This window comes from Rhamphochromis longiceps, linkage group LG13 (genome assembly GCF_057381845.1).
Source record: "Rhamphochromis longiceps isolate RC_006_pf linkage group LG13, R_longiceps_female_GT1.1, whole genome shotgun sequence".
Classification (NCBI taxonomy): Eukaryota; Metazoa; Chordata; class Actinopteri; order Cichliformes; family Cichlidae; genus Rhamphochromis; species Rhamphochromis longiceps.
This window is the reverse complement of record NC_140569.1, coordinates 9,390,040-9,402,573: the sequence shown is the minus strand read 5'-3', so window position 1 is coordinate 9,402,573 and position 12,534 is coordinate 9,390,040. Positions and strand designations below refer to the sequence as shown.

The 12,534-nt window shown below is 38.9% G+C and overlaps 1 protein-coding gene across 4 annotated transcripts in view; it reads left to right on the top strand.

Moving 5' to 3' along the window:
* slc8a1b (solute carrier family 8 member 1b) overlaps window positions 1-12,534 on the top strand; it is a 149,049-nt gene that overhangs the window by 113,683 nt on the left and 22,832 nt on the right. For all 4 annotated transcript variants that reach the window (XM_085427462.1, XM_085427464.1, XM_085427461.1 and 1 more), the window contains exons 6-7: window positions 5,023-5,168; window positions 8,661-8,760. In XM_085427462.1, coding sequence (XP_085283588.1) covers window positions 5,023-5,168; window positions 8,661-8,760 — 246 coding nt within the window. The remainder of the gene's footprint in view (window positions 1-5,022; window positions 5,169-8,660; window positions 8,761-12,534) is intronic.

Here is a 12,534-nt window from a genome sequence, read left to right as displayed (position 1 = left end):
GCCCTAGCTGCACATTCACAACTGGATATGCATGTGAGGCTTACGTAAACCATGCAGGAAGTTCTACTACTCACACTCAAATGGTATCAATCAGGGATTAAGGAACTTGCTATTAGGAGCTTGTAAAGTAAAAATTAGTTTGATGTCCAATCTGGGTAAGTTGGACACTGTATAATGTCTTGAAAACGGGCACAATGAATGTGTGAAAACAGCTTAGAGCTTAGATTTTTAGAATTAAAAGGTTCTTTCTAAAGAAAAAAAATCAGAGACACATCTGCAAAAGGTCGCATAAAATACAAACTTGTAACTGTCTAGCATTGGTATTTGCAGTCCATTGTGGAAGATAGGAAAGGACAATAAAGTGAAATAATAATAATAATTCTGTTTCCTAGCAGGCAAAGTTGACAGTATAATCTTTCTACATTTTCAAAAGTACAAATTGTGACTTCTTGCTAGCGGGACAGAGAGCACTAACCTGTACTAACTGTACCTCATGGGCTCATTTGTTCCCACTGAATATGCCACAGAGCACAATTAACTCGAGAGCTGCGTCATATTGTCAGTATTGCTACCTGAATTAGTGATGTGTTCCTTGTTTTTTAACTTTCACAGTTTTCTGAAGCCCCCTTGAAACAAAGCCAAATCAGGAAGGAGAAAAAATTAGAATCAAACAGAGAAAAGGGTGAATACAAATTAGAGATTTTAATTATGAGAGCCGGAGATGAAAAAGATTTTAAAGAGTAGGACAGCTGGAGTTGGAGGTATAAAATGTTACGCAACAAAAATACACATACCACAGCGTATACTATCCTCATATTTTAGGTCTGTTTTCATCCAAATATACATTATCAAAAAGTTTAAAAGTATGCAATTTTGAATCTAATTATGTACAATGCTGAATTCAACGCATATTTAAATGCTTTAGTAATATTTCTGTATAGCTGTCCTGACTTAAAAGCATATTCAGTAGTATTAATTGAATTAGCTTCAAAGGAGCACAGAGAAGGACAACGGGAGAAGAAATCCGAATGATAAATTGTGCAGACAGTAGCTTTGACAAGAAGCAGCATCTTACCCTGCAACATTCAACCTCTGTCAGATTCATTTACAGATACGCTCACACAGAAGGAGTGTAGCTAACGAGGATACTGCCAGGTCATCCTCATCTCACATATGACTTATTGTATGCTGGTATTAGAGTTCATTAAATTAGCTTTGGTGCAGCTGTGTGTGTTTATGTGTGTGCGCTAATCACTATATTGTAAATTCAAGTTAGCTAAAAAGCGAACATTGAAAGTCTGCTGAGATAAAAATTTTATTTTTAGAGACTGCCGTCATATCTGAAGTGACTAATAGTATAAAAAATACACATGGTTGTTTACAGACACAGTTTATTGTAACCCGTCGACCTTTGGCCAGGTCAAAAAAGGAAGTGAGGTGACATAGCTGTAATTTTAAGCCACAGAATCCTTATATGGTGAAGGTCAGGGTGGACTGATAGGTCAACAAAATGTTGGACTTATTACAGGACACACTGCACCATTAAAGGAGAAAAACAGAAATGTTAGATGACCATTGTTATCTATGTGGTAGTGAGGCAGAAGTGAACCAGCTATATTTTCCCTGCAGTTTAAAGGCTATGGGCAGACAGTGTGGTGTTGAAAGTGGTTCTAAGGTATAGGAACAGTGAAAGCATCTGCATAGACTGAAGAGGCAGGTGATATTCTCAGCTAATTTAATTTAATCTGTTTTGTGTGCTACAGCTGGCTAACAAAGAAGTCTGCTAGGAATTTATTCCTGGTGAATGCTTTGTTATTAACAGGTGGCTTTTGTATACTGCAGTAATTAAAAAGAAAAATAGCAGGCTGCCTTTTGGTTGCCCTAGACTTTACTCTGTTGCTACATGAACACGCTGGGCACCACAGTTCTAAATTGTGCCCCTTGCTTGTGGAGTACAAGTTTGATGAAAGTGCTCTTGGCAGACATTTGCATGGCTGTTTGTGCAAGTGAGCTATAAGCTCCATGCAGCAAACCCAACTGAGGGGAACAAATGACCAACGGGTTGGTGTAGACCCACAATGCAGTGCACAATAATGGAAGGCAACAGCATGGATAACTGTTCCCCCGTGAAAAATATGATCAAGGCCATTCTGTCTGACGCCTCACCCTTTGATACCAGCAGTGAGTTCTTTCTCGACGGTGAATCTCAATTACTGGCACAGACCATAAAGACAGAGAAAAGAAAAGAGATGGGGGTGGCGTGTGAAAGACAGAGCGACAGGGATAATGAGATAACAGGGGAACTAGTGGAAGTATTTTCCATTTAGTAATGGTGCTAAAACAGTTGAAGAATATAAAGCTAATTAAATAAGTTAAAATTGCAGACACTTCTAGTTAATAATTTAAGACAAAGATTGCTACTTGAAGTGGCAATTATGAATAAAGTGCCAATAATGGCATATGATCACCAGCTCTCTTTGAAGAATTAGTGATCAAAATGTATTTGTACCTGGTACGCTGAGGGTTTTGTGTTATATGGTAAATATTTGTATAGCGCATTACTAGTCCCCAAGGACCCCAAAGTCCAGCCATCCACCCATTCACGCACACATTCATGCACTGGTGATGGCAAGTTACATTGTTGCCACAGCCACCCTGGGGCGCACTGACAGAGGCGAGGCTGCCAGACACTGGCGCCACCGGGCCCTCTGACCACCACCAGTAGGCAACGGGTGAAGCGTCTTGCCCAAGGACACAACGACCGAGACTGTCCAAGCCGGGGCTCGAACCGGCAACCTTCCGATTACAAGGTGAACTCCCAACTCTTGAGCCACGATCGCCCGTGTATTCATTACAGATAAAAAGTTTGGAATTTTAGAGGAAAATACACGGCATCATATTTGTTGTGTTTGTCTTGAGCATCATGAGTGTCTCATATTAAGGACCAACCGAAAGATGCTGCTGAAAATGAGGCGTAACCTTGAGAAGTCTGTGGGAGACTTTGTGTTTGAAGAAAGCTGAGATCACTGAGCTGGTCTGACAGAGCTGTGTGGGGTATGACGTACATGAAGCAGTGTGCACATACACACAAGTGAATGAAGAAAGCGTCCGAGCTAACCCAAACAGACCATCAGTCCCATCACTCTTACTTGCCTATGTTCATTCCTTAGAGAATAAGATGGATTATCTGTGGCTGCAAGTACACACACAGCAGGATGCGAGACACTGTATTGTTTTTGTTTTGACCAAAACCTGACTCCGTAGCAACATTTCTGATGTCGCATTCCTGCTGGACAGACTAACAGCCTTCTGTAAGCACCAGTAAGACCTGAGGTGGAGGACTGTGTGTATACATTACATTATATGTGGTGCAGCAACAGTGGAATTGTCACAACTCATTTTCTTTTGAAAGATATGATAGTGAAATTCCAACCCTTCTACCAGCTATAGTAATTCACTGTCACCACCCAGGACATCCTGTGGCAGCTGTACAGTGCCATCAGTGAGCTAGAGACTGTTCATTCAGACAGTTTCAAGGTGGTTGCTGGAGATTTCATATACATAAACTTAAATTGTTCTATCCAAATTCCAATAGCGTGTTCCAACCAGGCGCAATAACACATTTAATATGGTGTATACAAACATCACATTTCTGTTATGCTTTTTCCAGCATAGAGAACATTACTGAAACGCATTAAGGCAAATCCGATCAGACCAGTAGTTGCATCCTGGCCAGATACAACTACAGCACTTCAGGACTTTTTTGCAAGTACTGATTGGAGCATGTATGCTCCAAGTGTATGTGTGTTGTTACAGTTATCAAACCCTTCTTCTGATGTCATCAGAGAGCCTTAAAGAGCTGAGAATTAAGGATGCTGCCTTCTGATTGGGGGTAAAAGTAGTGCTCAGGTTGGCAAAAACTGATCTCTACTGAGCCATCAAGAAGACTAAGTTGGCATACATAAGAAAAATTGAAAGCAAATTCTGTGATTCCAGGGACACTGGGCTCATGTAGCAGGAGATTCGGGCTGTAAAATAATACCGCAAGTGGACGACACAACCCTCCCACCAAAACCAGCTGAATGAGTTCTATGGGAGGTTTAAGGCACTGAAACTTACACCAGAGAAGAAAACCTGCAGGTGCAACTAATGTGAAGAGATTCATCCGACTAGTCATGGATCTTATCAAAACCAGCCTCCCACCTTCTCTGGAGCCCTTACAGTTGGCATACTGTGCAAACAGTAAATGCTTACAGTAAGACCTCATCAAACTGAACACAGGGGTCACACGGGGCTGTGTGCTCTGTCCGTTGCTCCATACTTTGCTGAAACAAGACTGATGATACAACACTAGCGCACATCATCTCATCAGCAACTACGATGAAATAAGTAAACAGGCTAGAGGTTGGAGGCCTGTTTGAAAAGGTTTTGAGAAGTTAAATGAAGGGACACTGCCGAGCTCAGATGGGAATTCACAGGGTAGGCGCTGACACACTGAAGGCTCTGTCTCCAAAGGTGTAGAGGTTGGTAAATGAAGCAAGTGAGAACCCCGTTTTATGGAGGCAATGTTGGGTCTCAATAAAAGCTGTTTGGGCATCCTGAACAGCTACATCACACTTTGGTATGGTAACTGCAGTGTGACTGGCATAAAGACTGGAAGAAGAAAGTCCTCTTCATTGTAGTATAAGAGATTTCACTCCACTAGAACAAGATCATTCAGAATGTGACCTTGAAGTTGTACCTGACAACTTCACCTGACATGGTTTCACCTGACATGCTAACTTTTGAGAAAACTGATTTTGAAAACTTAAAAAATAAATAAATAAATAAATAAAATAACAATATCAGCTTATTTCTTATTTGAAACTACTTCTTCTGGTGTGCTACACAACTAGCTTCCCTCACTTTATTATCTTTTTTTCAGCTAATCTCTTGCATAAATTCCAATCTGCATTAACACAACTGACTGGCTTACTGCTGTTTCTTTTCTAACTGTTTGTGTCCCCTGTTTTGTTTCTTCAGAGGAACAGCAGAAAGACGAAGAAGTGGAAGAAGAGCCGCTGACAGGAAAAGATGAAGAGGAACGCCGCATAGCTGAAATGGGCCGTCCAATGTTGGGAGATCATGTCAAACTGGAGGTGATCATCGAGGAATCATATGAATTCAAGGTAAGGCGGTGCCACATTGACTATATTTCCAGTGCAGGAACTAAGTGTGTTTCTACTACAGGAACAAAAGTCAGAGCTCCAAAAGACTCTGTTTAAATGGTAGCATTTTTCACTTCACAGGAACTCCGGGGGATACAGCTTGTAGAGGTGAATTGATTGGTTGAGTAAGCAGAATTTTATAGCAGCCACCATTTTTAAAACTCTGTAGCCATATATAGAGTTGTGTGTTGCTTTTTTCATTGTGCTTTGACACATTAGCATTGATTTACAAAAGGATATGGGCTATATTTGCCCTTTATACTAGGGAGAAAGCTATCCTGTTACACTGTGACATTTAGTGTGTAATCTTTTGCATTGCTGACATCAAATATACCGAAACGAAGCCTATATAGTCAAACGGGAGAAAAAGACATCCCATGCTTTTTCATATATCAGCTGACTGGTTTGCATAGTTTTTGTAAGTTTGCACATGGCAGTGGACACAGATTGCATGCAGTTTAGGTACTTTGGATTGAAATGAAGCCTTTGTGTGGTGAGATAAAGATGACAGATCTCATCTGAGGACAATAAAACAAGTTTAGATGGCAGGAAAACTGAGGATGTTTTACTCTGAAGTATAACTTTCGGATTCAAACATCCTTGAACAATAAGATTTCATGACACAATAGGATATTTAAAAGCAGACATATCTCTGTCTGCTTTCAAAACCTACGTGTTGTCTGTTATCCAACAATTTGGAACTTTGAATACATGCTTTAATTTTCTCCCATATATATTATTGTTTTCACATACATGTCTCAGTATTCCTTATCCTGTCTTTCAATTCAAGCAGTGGTTTGTTTTACATGACTGCTCAAAACTCCTTTTTATAGGTTAGCTTTTCCTTAATCTTTCTCCCATTATTTTTGGCCATAGTTCTCATCTAATAATAATAATAGTAATAATGGATTGCATTTATATAGCGCTTTTCGAGACCCTCAAATTGGTGTACGGAAGGGTGTATGTTGGAATTAATATAAGACCATATGGCTGACTGCATGTCTGTATGCTGGAACATGTATGATTATTTTTTATTGTGTGGTTTTAGTCAAACTATGGAGAACTTGATTTTGATTTACAAATAAAGTTATTATTATTAGTATTATTATTATTATTGTCTATTGCGAGTGTAGTAATATGCTAATATGTTCACAAAAGGGCAACAAAGGATTAAAATAAAGCTCATATAACATATTCATGCACAAATTTTTCTGATACATATAGGAAATAATTGGATATTTGTTATGTTTGCTTAATTTCCTCCTTTCCCTTCACCCACACAGACTCTTAAGACGAGTGCAGATGTAATTACCATCCATGTTACATTTGTGTGTGTATGTGTGGGACTGTGTGTACTAATGCATGTTCTTTGCTCCTGCTCCACCTACACAATCACTCTAAAAAGACAGCTAATAGCACCCACTAATAGCTTGCCACTTGACAGGATACTATAGTTTGTCAAGTAGTTCAGTGTGTATGTGTATGTGTGTGTGTAAAGAGATCCTATAGTTATCTAAAGTACTGTCCACTGGCAGATGTAGAGTGACATTAGAGACTGAACAAGGATGAGAGGTTAAAGGAAAAAAAGTTTTACAATGTTTTTACCCTTGTGTTTTTAGCACAATAATAATAAATAAATAAATAATAATAAAGTCTTGAGCCACTGATTATTTCTTTAAATATGGTGCTGGGAAAATGAGAAATGTCTGGAGCAATTTATTGAAATGTGGGACTAGAAATGGAAATGCCTAGAAGGCAAAAAGTCTCTCATAAGACTTTCAAAATCATGAGAATTTCTACACTTCTCATGAAATTGAACTGCAATCTACAATATGACCACATTTACTCTTCAACACAATCTAAATTCTATTAGGCAAGCTTTCTTATTTCTATGTCAGAGCCTCCATGTTGTTCTACAGATGGGTATAGGCACTCACTCAGGACCTGTATACCAGTTTTTGGATAAAAGCTCATTGGGAATTATGTTGATACAAAAGTATAATTTTATGCCTGTCAGACTGTGTTATCTTTTAATTTTACTTGTGACTTTTAGCTCAATCATCACTGGATTATATAGCACCACTTGCTGGAGGATTAAAACTAAACTCCAGTTCAGCTTACTGACTGAAGATTAGAAAAGTATTGTAAGAAAAACTGTCATCCCAAAATATTAACTTACTCCTTCTCAAGTCATTTATGTAGTTATGTAATTACTGTCATCCAAAGGAAAAACAATTTATTTTTAGTTAAGTTATAATTAAATTACATAAGCCACAAAATACTGACTTTACAATGTGCAAATTGCAGCTTTTATCTCAAGTATAATTTTCACTAGTACTTACTTTCTTTTGATTTTGACATAATTTAGTTTTCACTCATTTAAAGCAAACATTGTGTCTGTTAGATTTCTATGATGAAACCAATCTTGATGATTTTGACCCCTTTCTAAGATAAACACAGAGTCAAGAAGTCTTTTCATGTGTCTTTCAGAAGAAAAATACATAACGTTCCTCAGTCCCAGCATGGGGCCCTCCCAAAATAAAGCGGAAATTCACATGGATACACACAGGAAACCCATGCATATGCATGTTTCAGTCTGACTGAGTCCAAAGTAATTGAGGGAGCGAAGAAAAGAGATGGAAAGCAAAGCTGATAAAAGTAACAGCATTAGAGAATGATAAAATGGCAATCGTAGAAGACGGTATTATGCACAAAACCTAGGTGAATGCAGTTAAGCGAACACTCCAGATACAATAGGCAGAGTAAAGCTGGCTGTGTCTGTGCATGTTTGTGTCCACAGCTAAGAAGCCCTATTTACACACCTAAGCTCCATTCAACACAAGTAGCATCACAGCTTCCCTCAGAAAAGGAGAGTGCATTCCCCCAGTGCTCACTAATTAGTATATGTGTGTGCATGCTGGATTGTTTGTGTTACCCCAGTCTGTTTTAGCTTCTTCCTATTGAAGAAGACTGTAATAAAAATGTAAATACTGTAAAATAATGCACATGGAAGGAAACCGTGGAAAGAAAAAGGAAGGAAAATGGACGTAAACAGAGACATATATGGAAAGAAAAACAAACAAGTCTACTGTAGATCTAAATGTTTATTTAATAAATGGTAGTGAAAACTATATTTTGAATTCTTGCAGAAATATCACAAATATAAGGCTGGGGAAGATGTATAAAGCGATGCACAGGAATGATGCAGCTGTAAGAGAATCTTGAATTTTAATATTTCACTGCAGTGTGCGTCTTATAGCTTCAGTCATGAATTGTATGAAACTGATACAGAGTATGTTTATGTTTTCACCTTTATTATGTCCCTGGAAATTCATAAAAAAATGCATTTCCTGTGAAAGCTGAGTGCCAGTTTCTTATTTCATGCTGTGTCGAAATCCAAGAGATTTCCTATGCTAGATGCAAATGACTGATAATCTGTCTCTCCTTTGGCAGAACACAGTGGACAAGCTGATAAAGAAGACCAACCTGGCTCTGCTGGTGGGAACCAACAGCTGGAGAGACCAGTTCATAGAAGCCATCACTGTAAGCGCAGGTAAGACCAACGGCGAGACTCTGTGTGTGTGTGTGTGTGTGTGTGTGTGTGTGTGTGTGTGTGTGTGTGTGTGTGTGTGTGTGTGTGTGTGTGTGTGTGTGTGAAAGAAAGTGAGAGAGTGTGGTGTAAATTCTTTTTAGTATGAACAGCTGCAGTTTTACAGTCTGAGCTCTCAGACGTCCTCTGTTCCCTGCACCCTAACAATCGGTGCAACCTAAAATATCAGGAACCTCAATCAAAATGTCCCTCTCTGTCTAAAAACAAATTAGAGTAATTTCGTGGTTTCATGGCATCATGTGTTTGTGTGTGTGTGTGTGTGTGTTTTGGTTACTGGAGAGTGGATTGGCCTGTGTGGTTTGGACAAACACTAACCAGATGGGTGATAACGTCGAGAGTAATCGTGAGAGTGACTGTGTGTGTTTCTGCCCAACAAAGGCAGAAGAACAAGGATGTGTGTGTGTGTGTGTGTGTGTGTGTTTTGGGGATAGAGAGGAGTAGAGAAAGAAGCTCTGTAGTGTTGAACAGAAACTGATGATAGTTTTCTGCCAGGCAGTTTGAGAGAGTATCATCTGCTGTGGGATGAGTTCATCTGAAATCGCAAACTGGCCAGTTGATTAAATCTGCCATGAAAATCATTGGTGTTAAGAATCGTTGTTGCCTGCAGCTGATTTTTGTGCAGGCCTTGACCAAGTAAGTATAAAAAATAGCGTCTGGCCCTACCCACATTTCATACAGTAAATTTAAGCTTCTAGCGTCTGGTACATAACCAGCTGAAACACAACATTAATTCCTGTCAGCATCAAGACACTAAACGCCAAGTAATGAAAGATGCTCCTGGAAATGGGTGTTTGTCCAATGTGTAGTTTTTTTTAGGCTTCTGTTTCGTGTGTGTGTGTGTGTGTGTGTGTGTGTGTGTGTGTGTGTGTGTGTGTGTGTGTGTGTGTGTGTGTGTGTGTGTGTGTGTTTGCCCTGCTTTTTTAAATAATTTTTCACAGAACTGAAGAATGAAAAAGTGTTTTGTTTTTCTGGTGAAGCCAAATAAAGTGTATCCTAATCTTAATCTTGGGGGAAGAATATTTAAAACTAATGTTACATCACTGCCAGGATCTGATATAAGCACAGGTGGTTGTGTCCTGTGAAGAGTGAAAGCATCAGACATTATTATGCAAACAGAAGGTGATGCGCCTGCAGTGTGAAAATGCCTTTGAGAAACACGCACAGTGTGGAAAAGAAAATATATGCATTAATTTAAAGATAATCCAAGGAACAAAGAACATGTATAACGACAAAGGATGCTTTAGCTATGGATATGGAAATTTAGACACCAAATGAACACGTGCAATAAATAAAGTAGAGGCACCCAGTTCAAAAGAGAGTGACAGAGGGAAAAGGGACAAGGGAGAACGGCAGCATTTTTTCACATTCACTGCAGAATTTTCACAGTTCAGTGGTTACTTGTGGGAATTTGCCCTCTGGAGGCAGAGAGGCATTACTGCAGTTCATCAATGGAAGCAGGAAGGAGAAATAGTGAGTAGAAAGGTATAGCTGTAATCTGTTCTGTTGTGGATTTTATTTGGAAAAGGATTCACAAACAAATGGCAAGCTTTTGCAGCTCTTTAAACTTTAAACATCCTTAAGCAGCGTCTGTTTGTTTTGTTTTGTTCTTTCTTTGCTTTGTTTTCGTTATTAAGTGTCTTGCTCAACGGACAGTATAGCATATTGCACATTTAGTTCACTCCAAAGTATTTGGACATTATCACATCTACTGCTTGACTCCAGGGACAGATTAACAATGGTCATAGATGAGGTGCAGCTTTTATAATAAAATGGCATATGGTGCTAATTGCTGTATTGTGAGATGATTATATATTAAATAAATTTTGACTGAACTATTACTTTATCTCCTGTTCTAGATGCCACCATGTTAGTTTTGAAACCATATTAGGAAAAAAGAGTGGAGTGCTAATTTATCAGCTAAAGGCTAGTTAGCTTGGTTATCAAGTTGCCTCCATAAACTACTTAGCTAGCTAGTCCTAATTAATGGACTTGGGATGTTAGAATTTTACTCAGCAAAGCTGAAGCTCAAACTTCTTGCAAGGACTTTATAAAGATCAGACAAACGATTTAAAAATAGCCCGAAAGGTATTTTAAAAATCTCTCAAATTAGCTGAGGTGACGCTAGCAGAGACCACTCAGCATCAGCTTCCGGTGTCAGGACATCAATCAAACCGTACATGACCCAACACAATTATTATTATTAGTTAGTTAGTTTTATGTAGCAGGCTTGTAAAAACATTGATGCTGTAATGCTGGGACATTACATCAGAGTCAATGGGGATTGACTCCATTTTGAAGGAAGGCTGAAGTTGTGCCTGGAAGAGTTAGAGCTGGCTTTATTTTCAGCTCCAGAGAATCTCCATCGGCTGCTTTCTACTGATAATGTTCATCAACTGATTTTTTCAAATGCGCAAATGTAACACTGACTGAAAAATTACTGAACATCTATGCTTTATAGCTGCACTTACTATTCAATACACCAGTGCTATTCAGTACATGAAGGGTTGGTTCAGCATTTCAGGATTTACCTTCTTGGCACGAGTTTGCTGCATGCTCAATAATGTACGTAAGGAAAAATCGGAAAGTTGAATCAGTGTATCTGGATGGAGCACTCAAACATTTTCAATTATTCAAGATAAACCAACGTGTATTCTTTTTCCACAGCTCAGACTGCCCGAACTCATCAACAATGTTTAGGATTTCAGCAACTGTGTATATATAAGCTGAATTACTATCAGAAAGAAGTCAATCATTGTTAACACAGTTAAACTGGGACCGTTGATTTGTTGCGATAAAAATGTCACCGATAATTACGGTGCACATCAAAATACAAAGTTGGATTTAAAGAAAGAAATCGTATTTGCTGCTGCATTTAAAACTGGGTTTCTGTCAGGGCATTGTTTGCCTGGATCTTTCTCAGTCACTTTAGTGTCTTCAAATAACTTTATCCTGTGTGGGCGTGCGTGTGTTTGTTTGTGCTTTAGTTAGCCAGCCTGTCAGCCAGCCTTTGTTGGTGAGCTGATGCCATTAATGAAAAGGGTTGTCTTTGCTCTCTTATCTGGGATTAGCTTGTCTAGCCTGACAGAGTGCTCTGTGTGTGTGTGTGTGTGTGTGTGTGTGTGTGTGTGTGTGTGTGTGTGTGTGTGTGTGTGTGTGTGTGTGTGTGTGTGTGTGTGTGTGTGTGTGTGTGTTTTAAAGAGAGAACTGTTTAAAGGTAATGAGAGCAACTTCCACCAAAGGACAGACTTATTGTCACACCCTTGGTTCATCTTGCACACATATACAGTACAGTTTCAATATAGTATTTACTTTATTATACAATCCACAATTGTAATGCTTGCAGACTAGAACAGGTTAACTGTAACACAGAAAAACAAGCCCACACAAGCGCATATGACAAACAAAATCAGGTTCAAAATCATGTCAGACTGGAGACTGGAGACTGATTGGTTTTTTCTGAGCCTTTAAACCTGCAGCTGATTGCACTGTGTGAGTTCAAAGTGTCTAAGATTACGAGCTGATTGGTTGCTTGTAGATCAAACTGGCAGTTTGCATCCAGCTGTGAAACAACTGAGAGTGGAAATGAAAGCGGAGGAGAAGGAGAGGGAAAACACAATAAAGCCAAAATAACTGATGGAACAAATAATTTTCACGCTGTGAAAATTATAAATGAAAATAGAAACAAATGCTTTTTCATGTATAGTATGAAAAATGCTT